General features: G+C 46.4%; 3 protein-coding genes across 4 annotated transcripts in view; all 3 read right to left on the bottom strand.

Moving 5' to 3' along the window:
• LOC133347354 (atlastin-2-like) overlaps nt 1–7,321 on the bottom strand; it is a 41,655-nt gene extending 34,334 nt beyond the window's left edge. For both annotated transcript variants that reach the window (XM_061559562.1, XM_061559563.1), the window contains exon 1: nt 7,165–7,321. In XM_061559562.1, the coding sequence (XP_061415546.1) occupies nt 7,165–7,216 (52 nt within the window). In that variant the 5' untranslated portion in view covers nt 7,217–7,321. The remainder of the gene's footprint in view (nt 1–7,164) is intronic.
• Nucleotides 7,322–9,844: 2,523 nt separating this feature from the next.
• On the bottom strand, nt 9,845–14,395 carry LOC133346940 (protein stum homolog). Its single transcript, XM_061558763.1, has 3 exons — nt 13,781–14,395; nt 12,113–12,277; nt 9,845–11,860 (listed from the first exon to the last, which is right to left on the bottom strand). The coding sequence occupies exons 1-3, from the start codon at nt 14,193–14,195 to the stop codon at nt 11,769–11,771; spliced, it is 672 nt and encodes a 223-aa protein (XP_061414747.1). The 5' UTR covers nt 14,196–14,395; the 3' UTR covers nt 9,845–11,768.
• Nucleotides 14,396–15,690: 1,295 nt separating this feature from the next.
• Nucleotides 15,691–26,355, bottom strand: LOC133347353 (heterogeneous nuclear ribonucleoprotein L-like). Its single transcript, XM_061559561.1, has 13 exons — nt 26,167–26,355; nt 25,109–25,227; nt 23,529–23,766; nt 23,081–23,166; nt 22,860–22,956; nt 21,922–21,991; nt 19,281–19,370; nt 18,463–18,803; nt 18,002–18,123; nt 17,511–17,712; nt 16,885–16,942; nt 16,461–16,556; nt 15,691–16,035 (listed from the first exon to the last, which is right to left on the bottom strand). The coding sequence occupies exons 1-13, from the start codon at nt 26,248–26,250 to the stop codon at nt 15,980–15,982; spliced, it is 1,659 nt and encodes a 552-aa protein (XP_061415545.1). The 5' UTR covers nt 26,251–26,355; the 3' UTR covers nt 15,691–15,979.
• Nucleotides 26,356–27,077: the final 722 nt, after the last annotated feature.

Genomic DNA, 27,077 nt, shown 5'->3' with positions numbered 1-27,077 from the left:
GACATCTGTAATATTTTTTGAGCCAGTGATGTAAAACAGTTGGGGGAAGAAACGGGGGCCAATTTGTCACCAGGCCAAGCGCCGCAGCACCGTAATCACCAGCAGCACAGTGAATGGGGGGGGATGCATGGCATGGCACATCCAAAAGTGTATAGGCAAGATGTATCTGTGCTCAGTCACCTATTCCTCGATTGTCACCCCAGGGACGCAAAGGGGATAGTCAAACATACCATTTGAAACATCAACGTTTTATTCGGTAATGGTGACTGCTGCACTACTTATGTTGTGAGATCAAATATGGATGTTTCTAACACCAGTGTTTTTAACTTTTAATTTTCTCCGGTCATTAGTGTAAGGCGGCTTACAAATAAATTATTATTATATTGATCTTCTGCTGTCCTCGCCGATTTTGTCAGAGTATAGCCAGTTAGTTTGTGTAAATAACCAAAGTAGTTCACTCTGATATTCAACACCTACTTACAATGTATTTATTTCCATAGATACACTGGGAAGCATTACTGTTTTTATTTTCACTACAGCTCAGCAAAATACATCCCCAACTCCACATTTATAAAGTAGGAAAATGCTTTACATGCGATGCAATTGCAGTAGCTAGAGCCTAAAGAGCTACCCGAAGCGTCTCTCCTATAAGCAGTGATATGTTTTTCACTTGAATGTGCACCCCACACTCTCCTAAAGACTAACTCTTGTTGGAATAATGAATTCTGCCAGACTACGGTGCATGGGTAGTTAAGCCATGAGGAAGTTTTTGGAGAGAATTGTTTTAACAAGCATGGACACGTGGTTCTTGCCAGTATTGTGCAGCGACGCAAATGTGTTCTTCGTTTTTTTTTCATTAAAGAGCATTATTTGACGGTATGTGGTTAACTCCTCTGCAGCTCCATTAGGATAACAAACAAATTATGCGCTTGTGAACGTTTATGCTTAAAGGAAAAAAATACAAATATAACACGTGATAAAGAGTGATTATGATGGTAATGATGATAATACGTGTTTATTTACATGCACAATTTGGCTGCGTAGTCGCTGTGGTCAGAAAGCATGAATGACAATTGAGATTACATTCTGTATGGCAGTAAATATCGCCGATAATCCATACTGAGGATAACACAAGTAACACTTTGTGGGAAGTTAAAAGTAGTCTAGAATGGAGAGACTTGACCCCACTAGGGCATTGCATTAATTCCACTACTGGCTCAGGACCACGGACAGAGATGAGCACCCACCCACTGCACATTTTAGCAGAGGCCACTTTCTTTCTGACTTGATTTGTTTTGGAAACAAGAAAATGATTTGTTTTGGAAACAAGTCAAGCACTGCTCTACACGTAAAATCTTGACTTAAAGTTTTCGTGACTGCAGGAATTCATATTCTTGGGTGTTTCGTTAAAGTCACGTAGATAGGTTGAAAAAAATAAATCAAAAAATCACAGAAAACTACGACGTTTCGATCGCAAGCGGTCGTCTTCAGGAAAAGGGGGTTAGCTTCAAGGGAAACTGTTTATAAGTAGTTTTCTTTGTATTTTGTATTATTATTTTCTTTGAACCTATCTACTTGACTTTACCGAAAGACCCAAGAATATGCCCCACACACTGGTTTGCGCTGGGAGACACTTCTTTTTACAGAAGAATAGAGACTGATGACAACCGACATAACTTATGCATTTAAATAGGAAATGACAAGTTTACCCTGTACAGTACACAGTATATACCACGCTCCACTGGAATAGACTGTTACTAAATATGTGTTGCAGCAACGGTTGGCCAGTCAAAATCTTGCAATAGAATTCTGTAATTTTAACCAGAGATAACGTCTTTAGGAAGGGCATATTCAAAGTATGCACAGCTGAAAACATCTTATATTTCTTTATTGTGATGGGACTGAATTGTGAATTTCTTAGCACAGAAAGATGAGCTTCGAACTACGCTTAAAGAATCAGAGTGAATGTTTATTCGTCTGTGTTAACTGCAGCTTGTGGGTTCGGTCGAAGAAGAAGAAGAAGGGAGCTGTCCGTATTGCACTTTACAGAGCCACTCACCAACAAGCACTGACTACACGTCTTAAGGCAGACAGACTAAAGGATATACGACTCACCTCGACTGATATTGCATCATAACATAAACAAGCAACGATCTCGTTGAGCAGCCATAACTTCAACAGTTAAGCACTGCTGTTTTTACACCATAACATGATCACATGAAGTGTTTGCTCCCTTTGAAGGCCACAGTCTACTCTTTCACATTGGCCAAAAAAGGAAATCAAGCTCCCCTCCTTAATGACATAGACATTTAACTTATGGCTGTTTTCACTGCTGAGCAAAGCTCTCATGTTCGATGGTGACGTTCCATCACAGTGGGAATTTGCGAGCTCAGATCCCAGGCAGATGTCAATAAAACTCGTACTACTTTTGGAAGGTTAACAGTGGTGATTCCACAGAAAAACGAGATCCCACCAGGATGGGAAAGCGGATTTCCCACGTGTGCCGTCGGCGCGGCCGACTGCTAGGTTGTCGGAGCGTGGTGAAGTCGAGCACCTGCACGCCCAGCAGCTTTAAGGAGGATGAGCCCTGTGGCCATCACAGTCCCCAGTTAACGTCTTCATAGTTGCAGAAAAGAGATTTAAAATTTTTCTCGACAATAATATAAATACTCTTTGGTTCTTTCGGTAAAGTCACGTAGGTATAAAATAAAATAGATCACAACGTTTCGGGCGCAACACAAGCGTCCGTCATCAGGTGGGAGTGCATGACAGACGCTTGTGTTGCACCCGAAACGTCGTGATCTATTTTATTTTATACCTACGTGACTTTACCGAAAGAACCACAGAGTATGGATTCCTGTAGTCACGAAAGCTTAAAATCAATAATATATTCCGTCCTTTGTCAATCCACTTGAATAATATGCCATTTTAATTATCTGAACGCATATTAAGCATATTTGAGCAGCTAACAGAAAATTAGCAGCTGTATTTAATAAGCCAATGAGGGATAATACTACACTACCGCAAGATCTGCAAGACATGGCAGACATTGGCTACATTTATCCATCAATTTAAAATTATTCATACAGCAATATTTCCATATCTTTCTCACCATTATTTTCAATAATAATATACTGGCATCATGTTAAGTGGTGAATGCATCTGCATTCAGAGCTCTCTGATGGTCCAGTGTACCACCTGACAGTGGATAACGACCACGGAAGACGACGTCACAGAACTGCTTCATTAGTCGCTCCAATAGCCTCTTATACACGCTAGGCGGTGTACCTTGTTACATGCTCTGCCAAGACATTCACTGCACAATAATTTACTCAAATGTGTAATCCTCAACGTGGGAATATATAGAGCCTTAAGTGACAAACAAAATGCAATGATAGGGCTTTGGTGACTGGACATTGACAATAAACATATGCAACTTAATACTGTACTTCCAATTGGCAGTTTTGACCAATTGAGTTAAACCACTTTGGCAATCCACTGCTGGATGAAGGCATCTGCACGCCATGTGGAGGGGGAGGGTATTCATCTGTCTAGGGCAGACGTCACACGATGGTAAAACTTCATGTAAATCACCAAGCGGGTGAGGGAACTGAACTGTTGACCGCTTGGCAATTGGCTCACTACTGAGTCAATTGTGGTCTCATGTTTATCTCATTTCATAAATCTAAAACATGCCACACCTAACACTCAACTAGGGTGAATGGAGAAACATAACACTAACATTCTGAGTGCTATTGACATTCAATTCGGAAATTAATGTTACGTCACAAACATTAGCTGTGACAAGTGCAAAAAAATCACCGATTATGAAAAACATTGTTCAAGACATCTCAAATGTCATCAAAGAACAGACGCCCCCCGTTGTTGTGTACTGGCAGCTACCCAGTAAGAGGAAACATTGCACCATTGTAAGTTCATTCATTTACTAAAATCAGGCTGGAGCACTGTAGAAACATCTTTGGTGTATGCGGTTTCACTGAGAACTCCTCATTATGAAATTAAAACCAGTCCCGGCATGTCTAATTGTATCTCCATATACCCCTCGGACGAAAAGTATTTGACAAACAGATCCACGTAACGTACAGTAACCACGCCAAGGACTCATTTCTCCAATTACAGCATTACGCCCGGCAATGATTGTTGTGATGTTGTTGTTGTTCACTGCATCAGAAGCAATTAATCAATTCAAGTGGTACCTACAATGTACGTTACCAGTTACCGTACAAATTACATTTAAATTCGACCAGCAGTGCTGCCGGCAAACGCGCACCGTGTAAAAGAAGGCCGAAGCGCAGGATTTAAGTGACCGTGTCCAGAGGTGATGATGATTGTCCCCCTTCCTTCTCGTTTGCCCGCAAGCCACAGCATTCTAAGCAGCAGCAACACGACGGGACACAGACATGGGCAGCCAACTCGCCTCTGCTATTGCAGCAGCTTGCTTCGTTTATCAAAAGAATGTTGTTACCAACGGAATCCACCAAGCGCGGGCAATCGGCGATTGCCTTACAAGTCACAACGTCGCTCGCTCGTGCCGGCCGCATACCACGCACGCCACTATATAAGGCCAGTCTTTGAATTATTATGTGATTTTTTTTTATTAAAGCTGCCCCCCCTCTCTCTCTCTCTCCCATGTTAGGTATTAAACAAGCCACGTTGCATCTTGAAATGCTCCTCTTTTACCTAATATGAGTGGTAGATGCGTGGGGCATTGACCTCGACGACGTAATCCCGAAGACGTGGATCTACAGGATGGGTGGTGGTGGTGGTGGTGGCGGCGTTAAAGGCAAATCACCCGTAGAGTACGGACTCTTTGCACGTGCTTATTGAAGCATTTGGTTAATTCCGTTCCTCTGCCAGGTGCAGGACGCCGCAGGTATATACACGCGGGATAATTCATTAAAGCACAGTACATCTAACAGCACTTTATGACTGGTGCTAAGCATGTTAGTACACTCACTGCATGTCACTTGACCATGGTTAAATCATCTACATTTTTCACTAAACAATACGGCTTTGACAACCGACATTCCACAAAGTACAGTAAGCATTATGTACATGCAAAAAGAGATCAGATTGTGGTTTTCGCCAAACAACAATGGTCCTACTGTCGGTACACTTGCCTAGACTGTCAATCTCTCAAATATACCCTTAGCCATGTAGACAATTTTAAGCGCGGGGCTCATTATAGAAGAGAGACGTGCTCTCTGAACGTGTATACATGAGTAGGAGCATTCTGTAATTAATGAGGCTGAAATCAGGGAGACAATACACGTCTGCGTGTGTGTCAATGGCGATCAGGCAAATGAGAACCAAATCGACCGGAGTTTACAGTTACTGTACAACAATAAACACCGCGCAGTGCCCGAGTCTGGGGACCTCCACCCCAGGGCCCCCCACCTCCACCCCAGGGTCCCCCACCTCCACCCCAGGGCCCCCCACCTCCACCCCAGGGCCCCCCACCTCCACCCCAGGGTCCCCCACCTCCACCCCAGGGTCCCCCACCTCCACCCCAGGGTCCCCCACCTCCACCCCAGGGCCCCCCACCTCCACCCCAGGGCCCCCCACCTCCACCCCAGGGTCCCCCACCTCCACCCCAGGGCCCCCCACCTCCACCCCAGGGCCCCCCACCTCCACCCCAGGGTCCCCCACCTCCACCCCAGGGCCCCCCACCTCCACCCCAGGGCCCCCCACCTCCACCCCAGGGCCCCCCACCTCCACCCCAGGGCCCCCCACCTCCACCCCAGGGTCCCCCACCTCCACCCCAGGGTCCCCCACCTCCACCCCAGGGCCCCCCACCTCCACCCCAGGGTCCCCCACCTCCACCCCAGGGCCCCCACCTCCACCCCAGGGCCCCCCACCTCCACCCCAGGGTCCCCCACCTCCACCCCAGGGCCCCCCACCTCCACCCCAGGGCCCCCCACCTCCACCCCAGGGTCCCCCACCTCCACCCCAGGGCCCCCCACCTCCACCCCAGGGTCCCCCACCTCCACCCCAGGGTCCCCCGCCTCCACCCCAGGGTCCCCCACCTCCACCTCAGGGTCCCCCACCTCCACCCCAGGGTCCCCCACCTCCACCCCAGGGCCCCCCACCTCCACCCCAGGGCCCCCCACCTCCACCCCAGGGTCCCCCACCTCCACCCCAGGGCCCCCCACCTCCACCCCAGGGTCCCCCACCTCCACCCCAGGGCCCCCCACCTCCACCCCAGGGCCCCCCACCTCCACCCCAGGGTCCCCCACCTCCACCCCAGGGTCCCCCACCTCCACCCCAGGGTCCCCCACCTCCACCCCAGGGCCCCCCACCTCCACCCCAGGGTCCCCCACCTCCACCCCAGGGTCCCCCACCTCCACCCCAGGGCCCCCCACCTCCACCCCAGGGCCCCCCACCTCCACCCCAGGGCCCCCCACCTCCACCCCAGGGCCCCCCACCTCCACCCCAGGGCCCCCCACCTCCACCCCAGGGCCCCCCACCTCCACCCCAGGGTCCCCCACCTCCACCCCAGGGCCCCCCACCTCCACCCCAGGGCCCCCCACCTCCACCCCAGGACCCCCCACCTCCACCCCAGGGCAACCCACCTCCACCCCAGGGCCCCCCACCTCCACCCCAGGGTCCTCCACCTCCACCCCAGGGCCCCCCACCTCCACCCCAGGGCCCCCCACCTCCACCCCAGGACCCCCCACCTCCATCCCAGGGCAACCCACCTCCACCCCAGGGCCCCCCACCTCCACCCCAGGGTCCCCCACCTCCACCCCAGGGCCCCCCACCTCCACCCCAGGACCCCCCACCTCCACCCCAGGACCCCCCACCTCCACCCCAGGGTCCCAGCCCTCACGTCCAACCCAAGATCTCCACCTCAGGGCCTTACCTCAACCCCAGGGCATCTACATCCACCCCAGGGCCTCCGCCTCAGGATACCCAGCTCCACCCCAGGGCCTCCACCTCCACCCCAGCGCGCCCAGCTCCACCCTAGCCCCCCCACCACCTCCACGAAAGACCGAGGGCCGGCACCGCACGCTCCCCCCCTCACCCCCGCAGCGCGGGCCGACAAGCCCAGCAGCAACACCCAAATCGGTCCGCGAGCGCCCGAGCGAGGGGAGGGCGGCGGTGCGAGGGAGCGAGCGCGGGCGGCTCCGCGCGCGTCCTTACCCGAGCTCTCGGACGCGTGTTTACGGTGCCTCACGCTCGGCGCCTCCGCCATCGCGCCGCTGTTCCTCCTCCTCCTCCTGCTGCTGCTGCTCGTCCGACAGTGCGCGTGACGCCACCGCGTCGTGCGCGATGACGCCAACGCGTCGTGCGCAATGACGTCAACGCGTCGTGCGCGTGACGCCGCCGCGTCGTGCGCGATGACGTCGCGCGGCCCGACGCAATGGCGTCATCTCGCGCGAGCGTGGCCGCGGGTCCGGCACGTTGGGTGACGTCACCGCGCGCCGTTGCTTTTTGGCGGGAGTTTTGGAAAATAACAAATTGCGGGAGGACGTTCGGCTTCGTGCTCCTGACGTGCTTTTACGAACACCACAAGACCCATTAAACAATGACTGACGAAACTTTAGTCGCACTTTAGCAATAACCATGCCTACATCTATAGCTTTTTGGTCAGATTGCCAAGGAAATGTAAATTTACACAACGCTGCTCTAAACACTTCTACACTGGTTCTTCTGAATTAAAGGAATTAACGTTTGACTCTGAATCATCAACGTGCCTTAGTTTGACTCATAATCAATCAATTAATAATATTGAATAATAAGATTACTTAAGGTACCTAAGGCAATGATACTCATACAGTACCTGAGTCTGCCTCACCACGGCATTTAACTAAATCCTAAGACTACTAAAGATGCTTCATCATAACCCTAAGGAAACATCAAAAAGGTGCCTTTGAATATTAAACCATAATAATCGTAACGGTACATTAATGCTGGCCATGTCATGTGTGCAATTACATGATTTTGTGTGAAAATGCGTAAATATTTAATAGGGCGATGCATTCTGAAATCTGAATACTAACTTCAAAGGAAAGTTAAAACCCAAAATAACTTAGCCAATTACCTACGTGACTTTACCGAAAAAACCTAAGAGTATGAATCCTTGCAGTCACGAAAGCTTCAAATCTAGAACTACTGTGGATGAATTTGACAGAATGTCACGCCTCAGTGCAAACTGGAAACATTTGGAAGCAGCTGACATCATAATGTCAAACCCAGATCAGAAGGAACACAACTCAGATTAGCTTGTGAGAATGTAAATACTTTACTTACCAGCGTGAGATAGATCTATCTCTATATAGAGATAGATCTATCTCTATATAGAGTTAGATCTATCTATCTATATATAGAGTTAGATCTATCTATATAGAGATCTATATAGATTTAGATCTATCTATATATAGACATATCTCTATATAGAGTTAGATCTATCTCTATATAGATAGATCTATCTCTATATAGAGTTAGATCTATGGTTCCTCACCTCTCAGACCCCGTGGGCCACTGCCACCCATCAACATTTGCCCACCACCTTGCCATCCCGTACTTGACCATGTACAATTGTCTTTCTATTGTTCGATTACATTTCTTGGGGTCACCATTGTCTGTTGTGTAACCAATTAGCCATCGACAATGTGCATGTACATATTGGGTGTTTTCCTGTGGCCAAAACAAACAGCGCAGTAAAACTAAATGTTGGTTTCATACCACTGTCACCACACCCAAGACAAAAATGGCTTAAGAATTCATGTCAAGTGAATGAATCTCTGCTACAATATATGATAAGTGCAAAATTCGCGTGCAGCTCATTGTAATGTGATTCTGCAATGCTGCGCTTGGCCCGCGACTGGAAAATGCTAGCTGACATTGGCCGGCAACTTGTGTTTCCTCCGGAGATCGCAACCACCACCCTAAGACCTGACATGGTGCTCTGGTCCCGTTCGCTCAAGAAGGTCTTCATCATTGAGCTCACAGTACCCTGGGAGGACTCAGTAGATGAGGCTTATGAGCGAAAACATCTGCGCTATGCCGATCTAGCTGCCGAAGCACGGCATCATGGCTGGAACACAGAAGTCCGACCAGTGGAGGTGGGCTGCAGAGGTTTTGTGGCAACATCTACAACCAGACTGCTTAGAGACCTGGGAATTAAGGGCCAGAGCCAGCGTTCTGCAATCAAAGCTGTATCGGAGGCGGCAGAAGGCAGCAGTCAGTGGCTCTGGATGAAGAGGAAAGACCCCAGCTGGGCCCCAAAGTGAGAGGGCCAGGAAGTATGCAGTCAACAATGCTTGACTCAGGGAGGAGGACGCCCCTGCCATGCATAGTCCCATGGGATGTTGGCTACCAACAACAAGGCAACTCCTATGACTAATTGGGAATGGGACGCAAGCGTAGGATTGATCACCCTGTCGCTGGCCGCCTTTGGGGAGGGTGTATAGTATGAAAGGCCGAAACACCCTAGGACCCAAAGGTTCACTACTGACGATGCGCTCCCCAAATTTCACCAGGCTCACTGTTCATGAACTCTTGGAAGTGCTTGCACAAAGGATAATAACATCTCATCCTGTGTTCTTTGGAATCTGAATATGGGCTTGTAAATGCTTCTAATAGGCAATGACTTCTGTTGTTTTTCAGCAGATGTATCACTTATACAGCAATGTGTTAATTAATTATGCCAATCAGCTACAGTCATTTCATCTGCATCTTGTAAATTACAATGATTCTTAAATATGAACCCGAAAGTCAAATTGTACAAAAAGCAAGCCACACCAACATAGCAATTGAAGGTGTATGGGTTGGTGTGTGTACAGGAGTGTACATCAAGAATGTAACTCGGTGAGTGATATGTAGTTTATTTTGAGTTGAGCCCTGAAGCATGAAGCTATCATGCAAGCCCCGTGAAAGTAAATTGTGCTTACTGAGTAATAGTACAGGATGTACTTTCCATCCTCTGATGAAAGAGAACAAGTATTATGCTGCAGTTTGCATGTCAATGCCATAACAGAGTAAACACCTTGCATTTAACAAACACACAAGCACAATTATCAAGCTCATTTAAGATAATTATCTGTAATGTTTTAAGTACTGTAATTATAGTACAGTAGTTGGCACGTATTGTGACCGATACATCTAATACACATGGACAATCGTGTTCTGGGGCTAATGGCGGCACAGTGATTAGTGCACTGCTACATTAACCCGTTTATCTGGGTTTGATTCCCATCCATGGCTAACATAGCATCAGTGGTAAGTGATAATTGTAACAATGTTTTAGTTTTATAAAGTGTCATTAATGCATATTAAAAGTGGTAGAAATTGTAACAGTTTTTCACAAGCATGCACGGGAAAGGCGTCAACATTTCCCAAGCTCTGTGGTCCTATATTGTCATGTCTGATCGTGTCCTGGGCAGCCCTTTTACGAACCCGCACTGTCTAACGTGAAATGTGGTCAACCTCCAACACTTAAAATAACATGAGGAGGCCTTCATCCATAATTGGTTTGACAAAAGGCTGCATGTTATTTATGTTTAATCATGCCTCAGTGACAAAAGTAAATTAGGATGATGCTCTAGAAGGGTGAGATGCTAAATATTGTTATATTGGCACAAATATAGTTAAGCTTAATTATATAGGGAGGCTTTCTTTCACGACCAATATTATGATTCATAATTGGTTTATTTTGAATTAGGTCATCGTGTAAAAATGTGCGTCGTAAACCCTCTTCCACTCGACACAACCAATTCATAAAATTGCCACGTGAATCAAAAATGCCACATTTGTCACTGCTTCAGCGGATCGGTGCCGTGAGCCTCAACAGACGACTCACATTTTTACGCGATGAGCTAACCCAAAATAAACCAATAATGAATCATAGTGGAGCCTTAGAACTGAAACAAAATCTGATACCCAAAATATTCAAATGTGGGCCCCCAAAAATTGCAGTACTGCCCAGAAGTTGATCAGCTTCAATCAACCTCTAGTAACGTTGTACGTACAATCTTACCATTTCAAACGAAGAAGAATTTGTGTCGAATGAATGCAAATTAAAAAGGCATATGGAACTCATGAATACACCACTTCACATATATTGGAGTAATGTCGCATACAGTGGTGATGGTGAGGTCACACACACTTCTCAAGTTAAAATAAGGGTCTTATGAGAGTGCCCAGCAGGGGGCATTATATTGCCAAATGACAGCGAAACCAGTGCAACGCTAATGAGAATAAACAACGATTAATGCTCGTTGGTGGACCCAAGAAATTCTAAGTCTCAAGACTTTTTCATGAAAATCATACATTGGGATGTTTGGCCAGTTCCACGTATGCGTGTTTTGTCATCTGGGAGAACGCAGGGAAAACCCAGGCACCTAAGTGGGTAAAGCTTAAAGCTCTGCACAGATATATCTGAGAACTCAATGGTGGCCTGCCACCACATATCCCGACAATCTTGGAGCCCAAGCCAACCTGGTATTCCCAGGTAGTCTCTCATCCAAGTATGAACCAAACTAAACTCTTTATTCTGAGTTCCAATGATGTCAGCCACATTCACGGTGATTTTGTTGCAGACGAGTGACACCACTGATGTATTCTCATTGAGCAATCATCTCGTCAGCTCATTCGAAGGCGGTGTCCTCTTGCCCCGGGGAGCTCACGACGTCATCTCGTGTATCTCATTCCATGGACCTATTTCCAGGATTTTGTCATCTCGGAGATGAATGATGTCTCCTGGGTTTGAGGCGATGTCTTCACGCGTGGGGGGTGAAGTCGTCTCACACCAAGGTGACGATGCGGGGTGGAGAGGGGCGACTGAGGCTGGGCCCAGCCGTCGACTTGCTTTCCAAGCGTTTGCGTCGCCGCTCAGCTGCAACGAGAAACAAGCGACTCCTTGACACAACGACACTCATTCTTTCCACTTTGAATGGGACGGCATTCGTGTTATTATGCCAGGGCTAAGAGCTAATTCAGTTAACTCTGACACAATCCAGTCCCACTGCTCATTGTAATCACGAGACGGCTCACCCGAGTTCGAAACTAAGAAGCCAATTGTCAAAGTCATGAGCTGCTTTGAGAGACGAGGCCACAACCTCTGCCCTGCGACTCAGGCTCCAGTCACCTGCCAGGACCACCATGGCCACCCCCCAGGTGACACTCCAGAGCCAGCCCACAAGCAGGAAGGTGACGGTCAGCAGCTGCGAGACGCCCACCCACAGGTTGAGGCAGGCGAGGGACGCGGCCTCGCTGCCACCGCCGCAGAGGCTGATGGCCGAGAGCACGGTGCCTGCACCACCCAGCACGGCACGGGGACATTGTGGTTAGACAAGCGTGCGTTGTGTAAGTCACCTTGGTTTTTTTTCGATTTAAAGCTTTCGTGACTGCAGGGATTCATCTTCTTGGTTCTTTCGGTAAAGTCACGTAGAAGGGAAGTAATAAAATAATAAAAATAAAACATAATAAAATATTATATTATCTTATTATATTATTATATTATTTTATTATGTTTTATTTTTATTATTTTTTATTATTTTATTACTTCCCTTCTACGTGACTTTACCGAAAGAACCAAGAAGATCACATTGTTTTGTACACTGCGGGTTTACCCCTGACAGTATCAGTGAAACACCGACGTCACTCATTTACTGACGATGCAAAATGTGTACGTGTACTGAACACTAGTGATTTAATAATACATCAATTAATATTGATTCTAGTACTGGTTTAAAATCACGTGTAGGAATCTATTATTTACAATGTGTACAAATTACAGCGAGGCTTACTGGAGGAAATAAAGCTGCACGAATGAGAAAACATTGGGAAAAATACAAACAAAACGAAAAGCCATTGATACTTGAATCGAATTACGACTGATTCATGACAATTTACCACTCTCAAGGAGCCATGGGGCACCGCAGTGGCGAGATGTCAACTCCCTCGCCTGGTATGCAGGAGGTCGTGGGTTCCATATCGCCTGGCGCCTGCATATTTGGAGTTTAAATGTTCTCCCCGTGGTCGTGCGGATCTTTATCCGGGTGCTCCAGTTTTTCCCTCCATATTTAGAAACATGCGTTTCGAGTATTTGGCTGCTATACATTTCCACATGATAAGCCACTTTATTGGGCGAATAATAATTTGTGGCCAGATCGCTTTTGAAAAAAAGAGCAATATAGCTCAGTGGGCCTTACCTGGTAAAATAAAAAAATTCTTCAAACGACCCAACAGATGAAAACCTGAGGGTGCGATATCTGCAATGTAACAGCAGTCTTCCTGAACTGAGCGAAATCATCTGGTATTCTCTGGATCCTGCGTGGCCTGGTCGTGGTGAGATATTCGCAAGGTACACGAGGGCTTCAGCCATCTTATAAATGTTCACAACATCACCGTGAACATGTGAAGCAGTTCAATGTAAATTTAGCGAGTAAAAAACATTGGAGAAATTACTTTTTGAAGATTCCTGCTATTCAGGTTCCTAAAAAACATTGAACATGGACCACTCTCTGGCAATGGGAATCGTATTACCACGAAATTGACGACTGTGTCGTCCATGTCATCTCTAAACTTTACCACCTCGCTAAAAGAACAATATACAGGGAGTCCAACATTGCACAGGACTAAACCCATGTTCATGTTTACATCTAGCTTAATTAACTGAAATGTGAATAGACAACTGACAAATTCCTGCATGGCTTCAAGTTGTATAAAAGTCTGCAGGTGTAATACAGCCGTGCCGTCACGTCCCATCGCCCTGTGCACGCAGTGTACGCGAAGTTGACGGAGATGCAAATACCCGATCCTGGGAGGATAATGTTCAGCAGCAGGCACAGAACCGCGAGTGGCACGCTCATGGCAGGGATGGCCGCCTTCATGCCACCAGCACCGCCACCGCCGCCGCCGATGAGAAGGACTCCGGGTTGCGGGTCACCAGCTGGCGTGGAGGTCACAGGGTCCTGTGCGGCAGCAGCAGCAGCGGCGGTGGGACCCCGACCCACCGGGCCGGACGCCGGTCGCTCAGCCAGCAGCACCACAGCGGGTGGCAGCAGCAGCAGCAGCGAGGTGGTGCGGTGCGGTGAAGCGCCGTGAGCCGGAGCCTGGCCAGGGGGTCTCGGCGATGCGGGCGACAGCAGCACGGTGGGCTGCGGCTGAACGTCAACCCTCCTGGGTCCATCTTGTGAGCCAGGTGCTCTCTCCAAGCCAACATCCATTCTCGAGCACCACGACGTCTACACTTTATAGATCCGAAGGAGTGCCGTCCACGGGCAGCAGTGAAGGCCACAAAGTACAACACTGTTCATTAATGCAGGTTGAGTGAGATTTGTTATACTGTATGAAATGTGGAAGGAGCAGCCTTGCCCTGGAAAAATGTAAGGTGGGTTTAAACATTGAAGGGAATGTAATCTGTCAAAGTACAGGCTCGCTCAATTAAGCACTACCCCCCACCCCACACACGGAGTTCCACATTGGTGGTCTTCACAAACACGTGGCTGGAAAAATGGGAGGGTGGGAGGATGGAAGCGGGGCCCGAGTTAAAACCAACAGAGCACAGTGCGTTTTGCGGCAGGGTGCAGCTTTGTGAGACGCTCAAGCGAGATGGAATGAAGACCTGGTTTCCAAGCGACGTCGGCTGGAGGTCAGCAAAGGGGAGTCACTTTCCACCCGAGGATTCTATTGACTTTCACGTTTATCAGTTTGTTAAATCGCTCCAGATGCAACGGAGGTGCTCTGTCATTGCTGACATGTACTTAAATATTGGGAGATTTTAAGTAGAGTTGAGGATCTCAGCCTAGTCACAAATGACTGCTCAAACATTAAGTTGGGTTTGCATTCAGTTACATTTCAGCTTTGAGATCAACGCTTCAGGAGGGAAATATGTATCCGTAGCAAAGCAGGTGGCAAAATACTGCCACCTGGTGTATAGGTCACTTCAATTTCAAAATGTGCCGCTGTCCTGCCATGAACCTCTTGCAGTGCAATGTCGTTTTGCGAGTTCTGAAATCTTTTGGCTCATGACCCGACACGTAATCAGAATGAAATTGAGAATGTTACCAAATCCAAATCGTGCCCCAAACCCATTTTTTTACATTCCCCAGGATATCACCATATCCCACAATCCATCGAGCGAACGCACGAGCGATCCTCGCATGTTTGGTCATTTACGGAGGCCTTTCCTTTGCTATTTCAAACATCGGCCATTGTGGTGTCCTACCTATGCCCACTTCCTTAATGTCTCCAAGCTCATGCTCAATCTATTCCAGTTCAATTTTAAACATGCATCTCTCTCCATGCTTATGTTTTTTTTCCAAACACCGTTCTATTTTCTCTTGGGGTTTATGTTTTCAAGTGTACTACCTGCTAAAGACATGTACTATAACAAAATGGCAACCCATGTTTTCAATGGGATTTTAAATGAGTTGACGTATTTTTACGAGCCCCAAGGTCTTTGGCATTTCAGAGCTCCCCATTATGAAATTAAATGGGCAATATTAGTGCATGGGCGACAGCAGAGAGTATCACTCGTGGGAGCAAAACTTTCGCTATGAGCAGGTTGATAACACTCGAATTGTAAATGATCATCACACAACTGTTTTTGGCCACATTAATTGGAGCCGCTAAAGTTATGGCACCCGAGTACTGCCAAGTGAAATCTGGTCTGAGCTAATGGACAAAAAAGCAATGCACACTGTAGACAAACTCGGCAGGTTAAGGAGATAAATCATAAAAAAAACTTTTTTATTATTTTTATTTCAACATTCTTCATTTCCAGACAGCAAATGCATGTTTTACTGCAACCTTTTAAACCTTTCGGTGCAGTCAGTATAAAAATCTGCATTCATCCTCCAAAAATGACAACTAAAATGTAAATGAGTCAATTTGCACTTTCAATCTATCACGGTTAACTCTTAAGAGTGATGGACATTAACAAATTATACAAAGTGACAATAATGATGACGCCAATGTTCAATACAGCATGAACATGTTGAGTTGTCTTCTATGAATGCTGGGCAGTGGAGAAGCACAGTTTGAGGGTGTAGGGGTATGGTCCATCTGAGAAGACAAAAAAAGGCATCCACATTACGTTTTCACTGGAGCACAAAAACGTAAAACAATTAAACGATTCTTAAGAGGGCCTTTGTCAATGTTGACAAACTGTTCAGGGAGCTAAGATAACATTTGGTTTTGACAAGTGCAAGTGCTTTCTATGTCAATTTTCAATTCCATTCTATACATAATTCCAAAAGACCATAAATAACAACCTGTTAATATAATACAACAATCTAAAACTGCTTTGACTTTCGGCAATTTCACCCAAGGCTGCTATGCACCCAGTGTACAGATGGTGCTATGGTAACAAGCACACCCAAAGCTTAACATTAGGTGCTCAACAGAGCATATGACCAAAGATTTGCTGATAATGCAGCACCACTGAAATGTTAATCACACCAAACAAATGTCTACATCTCACAACTTACTTGCGTTCTTCAGGGAATGATGGTTAATGCATGCCAGAGCCTCCATGGCATCGTTCTTGTTCTCCCACTCCATCAGGCCGGACATGCTTTTATCGCCTGGACACATGGACGGACCATCACTCATGTAGTCACTTGGGTCATAAAACGCAACACCCTTTGCCATGTTTAAGGGTAGTGTCAGTCGTGGGTGAATTGCGCAGCAGGAAGGCACCAGTCAGCTAGGGCGCGAGCGAATACCAAGGATTGCTCTTGGGAGAGAATTTCTCACAAGGTTTCTTTAGCATCGACTCATATCACACATTGCAGATAATCTGGTGTCGTGCTGTAATACAAGTGACGATTGTATGGAGAATACAGTACACGCTCGATTTATTTTGTGCCATGACATGTCATATAAAAAACAAATATACTTTGCGGGACTTACTTTTTCCAGAAAACGCTTTGAAAGAAAGGGGCCTCGCAATCGACAGTTCATCACACAGCTGCAAAGACAGAACGGGCAGCATTCACGTTATAGTTGGTAATAGTTAACATGCACTGGTAAAGCACTTGGGAGATTTGTCCCATTGTCCAATTTTAAGATTACATTCACCAGCTTGGAGCAGTCTTTCAAAGTGCTCAGATTATTAACACCAAGCATAGAATCAGGGGGAATGCAACCATTTGCAGAAACAATGTATAAACACTGAAATGTAAACCTTTTGAATGCGAATGAATAGTAATGTATTAAACAGGACAAATTCATGTGAGGCGTTTGTCTCATCTGTAAAAAAAAGTCCCTTTGGAACATCAACTACATTATTTATACATTTTATGTTTCAACTGCTGAAAGAAAACTACATTACACCATTTTACATTTTGCCCATCATAGGGACCATGGCAGTCACCACAAACGCCACAATATCAATAGGCTGATCTTAAAAACCCATAATTGTTTCACGCACTAACTTTGGACTTAAATATTTATAAACTTAATCTGGGAAAACTTAAAGAACCGAATGCACTCCTCCTTTTGAGCTGCTGGCAGGCTGAAGGGCCGGTGGCACGAACCTGCATGAATATCTCAGCCGTGATGTCCATGGGCGCGTTGAAGAAGTGCAGCACCGTAGTGGGCTGCTGGATGCGGTTCTTGGCTGCCTTCTCGGCATTGGCGAAGCGGTTGTTGCGAGAGCCTGTGAAGTCCTTGTAGCTGTTGGTGCCGTCCGGCAGCTCGTATGCCTGGCCCGGCACAATCGACTGCTGCTTCGACACACTGCCGAGACGAGGGTGGAAGAGGGGAATAGGCAAATACACTTTTTTTTTAATCATGTGCAAATTTCACTTTCAATAAAGGCTCTGGGGACAGCAAGCCATTGGTCCTCATGACCTGTGTGACAAGTGTTTAGTCATGGTATTTATCAGTTCTTTTTTTCACCATCCTAAAATTAGTCAATTGCACCAAAAAAAATTAAGTGTCTTCTCTAAAGAGAAAGCAGTATCCAATTACATTAACAGGATGACGAGTTAAATTGACCAATTTAACACGTAACAAAAAGGCTCACCAGAGGTTGATTTTCTTTCCAAAGATCTGAGACATGTTGAGGTGAGATACCGCCCTGTCCACAGCATACGGATCTCCCATCTCGACCATGGCGGCTCCCGGCTTGCTCTTCAGGAACTTAACCTACAAGAATACAACCCCCGTAACACAGTTCAGCATCGTGCAGCTTGTAGGAAAATCTAGAAGTTGGTTGTAATGCATTGTTAAAACGTGAAGTGTTGGCCGAAGAACCATTATAAAACATGCACAAAAGACACTTAGCATAGAGTCCATTTTTGTAAAAAAAGCAAATGTGTATGTTGTCAACCGGTTAACAAATTTGGTCGTGTGAATCTCCCACTTTATACAACACGATAAGTGCACGACATGTACCACACATTTATAAGCACTGCACCACGATTGACTCTTTGGAAAAAAACGGGACTAATTTCAAAGCATGTGCACAACATCCAGCGAACGCACCTTCTCAACGTTGCCGAAGAGGCAGAGGATGTTAAACACGCGGTCGCAGTTGATGCGCTCGGCATCGAAGCCGTACACCATGAGGACCTTGTTGCCGGCCTGCTGGTTCATCATGGCCTGCATCTGCATGTGCTGGCCCTGGGGGCCCTGGGGCCCACCCTGGTTGCCCATGCCCATTCCTCCTCCCATGCCCATTCCTCCCCCACCACCCATTCCTCCGCCACCGCCCATTCCTCCCCCTCCCATTCCTCCCCCACCCATTCCTCCCCCACCCATGCCCATACGGCCGCCGCCAGATCCGTTGCCGTAGCTGACGCCCGGTGGTGGCGGCTGCTGGTAGCCTGTCACGCAAACACATAAGAGGGGGAAACACGTTGTGAACAGCTGAAACTCTATAAACTTCTCTGAAAACCAGATTTACCACAGCCATCATCTACACGTTTGTGCCCTTTCCTATTAGATCAAGTAACCCAGGATTAACCACTCTACTCCTTGCTTCTTGGAGACACCGGAAAACATTTGTCCAGAAAACTCCAAGGCCCAGGGAATAGACTAAACTATTTTTTATTTTAGGTTGAGGCCCACCAAGCTAGAGCTCTTATTCAGCATATATATTTTTATACCCAATACATCTGATAACCGTTGGCAATATCTTCTCTTAAAACACAAGCATACGTTGCGGTTGTTAATCACAAATAGGTTTTTAGGATACACCTTAACACCAATTCCAAATAAGAAATGTTATCAACAGGCAGGTTTTCAATCCGACAGCAAATTGAAAGAAACCATAATGATATCATTCGCAACAAGGGGATTACCTCCATATTCGCCACCACCACCGTAAGCGTTTGCTTTGGGATGGTCGCCAAGGAGAGCAGTTTGCTTTGCTGGCATCATTGCATTTTCCGCTGAAAACAAAAAAAATGTCAAAACCAAAACATTCAAACGATCACCAAATCCACCCAGATGAAACATAAGCGCTCATTGCTGCACAAAATATCATAATCCAAATATTCATTCTGCACCCAGAACAGTCACATTACCAATACATTAAGAAATTCTGGGCACACTCCATAAGGGGGGGCGCTTGCGTCTGTTGATAAAACAATCGGCAGCATATTAAAATGCAGATTTCACATGGCACAACATAAATAACAAGAACCATACAAAATACAGTGCATAAAAAAATGCTCATTGCAAGAAGAAAAAATATAATTTATTGGAGGTGTACAGATGCACAACAAATTGTTCCGAGATGCGGCGTCAGCAAGTGTTCGTGGTTGCCACCTGCAATGCTTGCTTGTTCTTACCCAGTAGTCTACGCTTCGACAGGAACAAAAAGTTGCTCAGAGTTGGGCGTCAGCTTATAACCCATCGCAAGAGGATGCAACAGAAAGGCTGGTGCCTTCTTTCCTGCGTCACAGCAGCCACACTCGTTACAAATGCACCCCACGTTGTCCGTGCCACCATACCTCACTCTCCGGCGACCCTTTTGGTTTTGGGGCTTAAAATTGGGCATTTGTGGGCAACAGGGCCTTATAAACCTTTAAACTTGAAAAGATCACCGCTTATAAACCAATGTAAAATGCATTGTTTCTGGCATCTGCAAAGTAAAAGCCTCGTCACAAACAAAACTTGAGCAAGATGTCCCAAAATTTTATACCTACGTGACTTTACCTAAAGAACTAAAGAGAACGTCCCAAAAGTTTAAACATACGAGTATTAAGGTAAATTCTCCAACTAAGCAATTTTAAGCCCCAAATGCATCGGCACACATTCCATTTCGCTTATTTCCAAGTCCATTCATGGTGAATGCGGGGTTATGTTGTCCTTTTTCTTAAAGTGTTCCTGGCTTCTTCATGGCAGTGCTGGTTTCCTGGTCTGTAGCACCGTGTGTCCCCCGGTGTCTGCGGCTGGATGCAGGTATCGAATGGCCTCTGCCAAGCGTCCGTGGTGGTTGCAGTGCAGCGGATGCAGTGTGCTGCAGAGTCGTGTGCTGCACCGCGTGTTCCGTGGCGTGGCGCTGCAGGCGTGGGCGCAGGTTGGGCATGCGTGACAGCAGCGTGTTGGTTGCTTGGTCCCCGGTGCGTGTGCCTCCAAGTGCTGATGTCGCTGTTCTTGTTGTTGCTGTTCATGTTGATGCTGTTGCTGCTGGGTGCTTGATTGCTTGTATGTTGCTTGCAAATTGCCTCCGTGCGTGTGCTTCTGTGTGCGGCAATGCTCGCAGATGCTCCTTGTCGTGTTGATGTTGGAGTGACGAAAACACTCTTCGAAGCACTTACAAAAATTTGGTGATAAAACCAAACCACCATGTCACTAAAGCTCCCTTGATAAAGTGGCAAGACTTACCTTTTCAGAAACTAATATCTGTGTGTACACAATGTACTCAGGACAAGAATACCATTTTCCTATTCAGGTTCAATTGTACCAAATTAAAAGGGTTACTTTTTATAAGTGATATTTTCAATCGTAAATATCGCTTTCTGACATCCTCTAAGCTTCTCCACTTGGTACCAGACACCACGAGCACAAAATGTAGTCAAGGTTTCGCAACCACAAAATATAAAAACGTGGTCTACGCAACGTTCAATGTCCACCTCAAATATGCCAGTGAAAGTTTGCCTCTACTTCTGATCAACAGACACCTTGGTAATGCCGTATATATAAAAATGCCCAGCCTTGCCACACCCAGACCAAACGAGTGCCATTTATGGGCCATATGCACTTTACACTGGGAAAATCTTCAAGGCTGATCAAAGTCTAAAATGCCACCAACTTAATGGCAATAGGGCAATGTCTATTGCATGCGCTGGGGGGACCAATTCCAGCACCAGGGCACCAGCTTTAAATGTAAAAAAATAATCCAATGGATTATTGAACACTCCAGCCATATGCCTTGTGAATCCTGTTTTTCACAAGATCCACTTATATTGCCAAATTGTTGTTCAAAGCTCGAAAAACAAAGTACACGAGCAAGAGTTTAAAACCAATCTGCCCAGAGTAAACTATGCAAGCTTAACATGGGCTAAAAAACTAAGATTTACTTATATGTTGCATAGGTATAAACGAAAATACCTTGACCAGCTCTACACAATTGCAGTGTTTGCATGTTTTATACAAAAGAGGGAGTGGCATTTAAGTAACTTTCTGTGACAACAACCAAGTACTGTAGATTGTAAACTGTACACCAATGTGCTAAGTGTGTGCAGGTGTGCCATTTTTCTGCACCAAAATCTCAAGTGCAGAAGCTACATTATCCTCTCAAGAACGCTCCATACTTCCCCTACTTGGCACGGATCTTCAAGTATAACACAGCAAAGCCGGCTGCGTCTAGAAATAGTCAATACTTGTTTCATCACGCCGTGCACACCCTTGCGTTAAAAACGTCACCCCACACCGAGGGCTCACAGATGTCGAGAGACTGCAGCTCTGATATGCTCAATCTAGCTATGGTCTTACCTTGCTTGAGGCCAGGGTTGGTGTAGTCCCAGGTCTCAGAATCATTTTTAAACACATTCAGACGGGTCGGCTGTAAAGAGGACACAGCAGGGTGAAAAATACATTATTCATGACCAACATATAGGGCATAAATGCTCGGAAAAATAGAAACTATAAAACCATTAAAATTTACAAGCATAAATATTAAGCAGTCATCTGCCACCAGTTTTTAAGATCATGTGTTTATTATCCCCTTTATTGGAAAAAGCGCCCTTCATGTTTGCAGATAAAAATCACTTCCCTCAGTGGCCTATTTAAATTCCAAACTTATTTACTTGCAAATGTTTGGCATGCTCTGCCTAACTCAGTATTATTTATTTGTGGTGTTCCTCGTGTACTGTAAAGTGTTAGCCTTGATCGTATACCTTCAAATGTTGAAGTGTAAAACCTCGTTATGAAAATGATGTATTCTGAATGTTAATCACAGATCACCAAATAAAACTGAATTAAAAACCAACTCTACTCTTCCACTAGATGCAAATTTCCATTACTGGCTCACGGCACTCGCTCAGATGAGAACCACCCTCACGGTAATATCAGTTGGGAAAAGTTTGACTTTAGACAATAGAAAGGATGACCATCATGCATAATGGTTTGTTGTAGTTTGTGGGCGTGTGGTGGGAAGCAGAGAGCAATGCAGTAAATTCCATTGGGTGCATTGTATTTCTATGCTGCCACATATGCTCCACACCTTTACCCTTCACACAAGTCAAATAACTCCACAGCAGGCATCGAGTGCGGAAGCCCTTATCTAGCAATGAATTGGCATGTATGTGTATTCAGCATTATTGCTCACCAAGTGGACAATTCAAAATATTAAATTCATCTTTGGTCTGTGGGTAAAAAACCCAGGTGTAGTGCACACATTTGTGAATGTACAATGTATCGATTGTACTTGCCTTTGCATACTCCACTTTAAGAGTACAGCAGCCAGAATAGATGTCCGCTCCATTCAGAGACGACTTCGCTCTCTGGGCGCTTTGAACCGAATCAAACGTGGCCAAGAATTAAGGAAAACTATTTCATTTTAAAAACAATACATTTAGCATATCCAAAATAACACGTAAAACACATAGTGGACATGTCATTGTTACAGTTATGCATCTCGTTAAAAGGATATTCCACCATGGCCTGCAGGCCATTCTTCCTGAAGATCACAATGCGCTGCACAGGCCCACATGGGTTGCAAATGGTGTAAAGCACATCCTGCAAAAGACCACATGGAGCACACATTTAGACTAGATAACCATAAACACAGCAAGGTGATTTTGCATATATTTCCAAGTAAATTTGAAAAGCTTTTTTTAAGTGAATTTTTAAGATCGAGCCATACAGGACATCAATGCTTTCCAAAATCAACATTAGGTCTATAATATAATTGTATTTAAAAAATGTTTATTCAATGCCATTGGTAGACTTTAAAGCAAACAGGATCAATGTCATTTCCTTAGCAAAGCCATTCATGTAATCCAAAACATACAATTTCACTCGTATAAATTAACACGTGTGGCACACCCAACAAATTATTCACGTTAATATCCAGCTGCGATAAGGGTAATTATGCCCACCGTGGTGATGGGGTAGATGGGGTTGAGGATGGTGAAGAGCAGGATGTGGTTGCTGTTGCGGTTATCCTCCGGGCCGCCAGGGCGAGAAATCTTCTGGCTGGTGGAGAAGTTAAAATAGGCCGGCTGCCCGCACACGTAGATGGAGCCCGTGGACGAGTAGTTGACGCAGCTGCGGGAGCTCTCCAGGTCTTCAAACTCCACCAGCGCCTGCCGCTTCTTGGGCATCATCACCACGTAGCTATACGCAGTGGATGATTCAAAGAGTGGGTTATTCAAAGTATGGCCGACTTTAAAACACGTGACTATTATTGTTAATTTTAAACAAATTAGCCATGTTCATTGTTTAATTATGGCCTAAAAAATGGGGAAAGTGAAGATTGGTCTGCTACAAGTCACCTTATTTGATCTAAAAAAATGTTTCAACGCATGCAACAGAGTAGATATTGGTTGGATGAGGTAGATGTTACATCCCATTTCAGTTTGGCAGTGTAGTGCATTGGAATTTAATGTACTGTAACAATATAATTTTATTTAAAATACATCGACGGTAATGTAGTCCTCTTCTATCGATGTATCAACTGATAAACGAAGCCTTTTCAAACATACATAAACAAGGTATGTGTGCACCATTTCAATACAAAAGATTAATTTTTACATGGTTACTAATCAGTGGAATGTGTGCTGCTTTTTTTCAGACGCACAACAAAAGCAGCAGTAGCACTTTAATTCGGAGATAATTCGTGACTTGGGGAAATTGAAAAACAAAGTTTTTTGATTGGTTACTTAAGGCTGGAAAGCCCCGAACAAGCCACGCACGGCATCGCCGATTATGCCGTGACGACGGCAACGCTGCCCCCTCTCGTTCACCACCACGTGGTCACGGCTTTTTATTTAGAGAAGTGGTTCCTGAGCTTTAACTGCAGCCTTGCACCCCCTTTGGTTCTCAATCGTTTAAAAACGTACAATGTTAATACATATATAGGTTTGATGAAACAAAGTAGTTGTACTTACGTGCCTGTGCTTAATGGGTTTCGATTATTTACCTTGTAAACAATCTGCCACGTCTTGCACCCCCAGAAAGGGCATCTCCCACCCCATGCTTAAGAACCACCGAGTATTTTCGTGTTATGCAATTCTTGAGCTATCGAACCGAAAATCGCTATTACTCGAATTTCCAAGATCTACGTTCACTCCACGTCCGCAAACACAATAATACAGCTTCTTTGTTCTTTCGGTAAAGTCACGTAGAAGGGAAATAATAAAATAATAATAAATAAATCATTAAATACAATTCTCACGACGTTTTGGTCACAACGCAAGCAGCCGTCCTCAGGTGAACAGGTCTGTCGGAAAGACAGCGTCAACAAAACGGCCCTGTTCTTCACCTGAGGACGGCTGCTTGTGTTGTGGCCGAAACGTCGTGAGAATTGTATTTTATTAGGTTTTATTTTTATTATTTCCCTTCTACGTGACTTTACCGAAAGAACCAAGAAGATGAATCCCTGCAATCACGAAAGCTTTAAATCGAAAAATAATACAGCTTCCTCCCCCATGCGGGCAAACTGCTGCCGACTGGTTACCTGATTGGGCCGAAGTGCTGCACGGCCTCCACGAGGTCAGACTCGAGGGCTGCGTCCGAGAGTCCCCGTACGTGAACCACAGCCGACGGTGGAGGCTTGTGTGGGTCCTCAAACGTGTCCTGTACACGTCGACAAGGAAGCACACTCAATACGTCCATTTTGCAAAGCTGTTGTTTTCTCCTATACGGAGAAGACGGACATGGCTAAGTGGTGCAGTGTTTTTAACGCGCGTTCCACTATGAACCGGGTGATTGCGGGCCACGGCTAACAGTGGCAAGTGATATCGGAGCAGATACTTGGATTAAAGGGCTTTTAAATCTGCATCCGTTTGGCAAAAATGGCCACTGCTCGGTGACATCATTTCAGTAATCGCTAAGAACGTTCGCAAGTTTAACTTTAAATATAAACGGCCCTGGAGTTATAAACTCTGGAACTCGCATCTCCACGGCCAGGTGCGCTTTTGTAGACCCTGTACATGTTTTATTAATCCGCAAAGTTTTCAATCACATTGGGGTTTTTTCTCTCTCGCGAAAACGCCGCGCGCTACCCACGACGCCATTACACGGGGCATTTAACATCTCGGTATTTTAATTTAATTACTATTTTAACGTTGTGCACAGAGAATACCCACCCTTATAAGAGAAAACGCCGTCTTAAAATACACTGGAAACAGCCAAAAGTTAATGAACATTAATCTTTGTTTACCAAAACGCGTTTTACTAAGTGTGAGCAGGCGACGTGTCGCAAAGAGCCGAGGGACGCATGGCCGCGTGGTACATTTCCAACAGGCTCTTCGCAATATATGTTTACACAACTCGGCACTGAAATCTGCGAGTTATACGCCGCGATGTCGCTAAACAACGTTAAACCATCACGTTAAACCATCAAGTTAAAAAAATCACCAATAAAGACGGGGGGGGGGGGGGATGGCGGCCTCAACGTGCACACAATGGCCGCCTCGCCTGAGGGAAGCCTCGCGCCCAGGCCTCACAACGCGGGGGGAAGAAAGAAACGGCTTCTCGTTATAACATCGTCAAGTCGTCAATCCCAACGCTCACCATCACGCCCGCCTGGATGTCGTTGCCTTCGGCATCGGTTCTCAGGCGCTTGGACGCGTGCCCGTCGTAGTAGGTGGTCGACATCGTCGTCGTCGTGGTGGTGGTAGCGAGGAGCGGAGGAGACGAAATGGCGGCAGAGGAGAATGAGGAATCGATTCGCGCTCGCCGCTAAATAACCGCGCGCGGATCGACGAGTGTTGGCGCACGGGGGGCGGGGCGATTCCTACGTAACATCGATTCTCGAATCGATGTGGCCGTGCGGAGGGGACGGTGACGTAGGCGAAAGTCGCCATTGTCATGGGGGAGATGTAACACCACGGCCATCAGCACCCACCACAACCACCATCATCATCATCAGCAATCGTGATCTAACCACTGCTGGATGAAGGCGACGCAAAAAATCATCTGTGCGGAGAACGGTCCCCTGGGCTGGTTCACACTTTGCCTGCCACTCAATCGTCCATCCTTTTTTTTAATAACACAATAATAAAACCCTGAGTTTATCGAAACTGTGCGGTAAACTGCAACACCGTTCAAGGCAACAACGTCCAGACTTATGTACGAATCTATTTCGGCCACTAAACACACACCAGTGCACAGACTCTTCGGGCCAGCCCGGGACAGGTGGCAACCTGCCCGGGACGGGAGGCAACCAGCGCGGGACAGGTGGCAACCAGCCCGGGACGGGTGGCAACCAGCCCGAGACGGGACGCAACCAGCCCGGGACGGGTGGCAATCAGCCCGGGACGGGTGGCAACCAGCCCGGGACGGGTGGCAACCAGCCCGGGACTGGTGGAAACCAGCCCGGGACGGGTGGCAACCAGCGCGGGACAGGTGGCAACCAGCCCGGGACGGGTGGCAACCAGCCCGAGACGGGAGGCAACCAGCCCGGGACGGGTGGCAATCAGCCC

The sequence above is a fragment of the Lethenteron reissneri genome, chromosome 25, assembly GCF_015708825.2.
Source record: "Lethenteron reissneri isolate LAM-NWPU_2019-01 chromosome 25, ASM1570882v1, whole genome shotgun sequence".
Lineage (NCBI taxonomy): Eukaryota > Metazoa > Chordata > Hyperoartia > Petromyzontiformes > Petromyzontidae > Lethenteron > Lethenteron reissneri.
This window is presented reverse-complemented; position numbering and strand designations above follow the sequence as displayed.

Bases quoted from the DNA above. Each gene is read 5' to 3' on its own strand.
- LOC133346940 (XM_061558763.1), bottom strand. From the start codon at position 14,195: ATGGATGTTGGCTTGGAGAGAGCACCTGGCTCACAAGATGGACCCAGG. The intron at 12,278-13,780 runs GTATTTGCATCT...TGGGTGGTGCAG, and splicing joins CATTATCCTCCCAGGATCGG to GCACCGTGCTCTCGGCCATC. The intron at 11,861-12,112 runs GTGACTGGAGCC...TTCTCGTTGCAG, and splicing joins GGCCATGGTGGTCCTGGCAG to CTGAGCGGCGACGCAAACGC.
- LOC133347353 (XM_061559561.1), bottom strand. From the start codon at position 26,250: ATGTCGACCACCTACTACGACGGGCACGCGTCCAAGCGCCTGAGAACC. The intron at 22,957-23,080 runs ATATCCTTTTAA...ATTCTTGGCCAC, and splicing joins GGCCTGCAGGCCATGGTGGA to GTTTGATTCGGTTCAAAGCG. The intron at 17,713-18,001 runs GTGAGCCTTTTT...TCGTCTCGGCAG, and splicing joins GGAAAGAAAATCAACCTCTG to TGTGTCGAAGCAGCAGTCGA.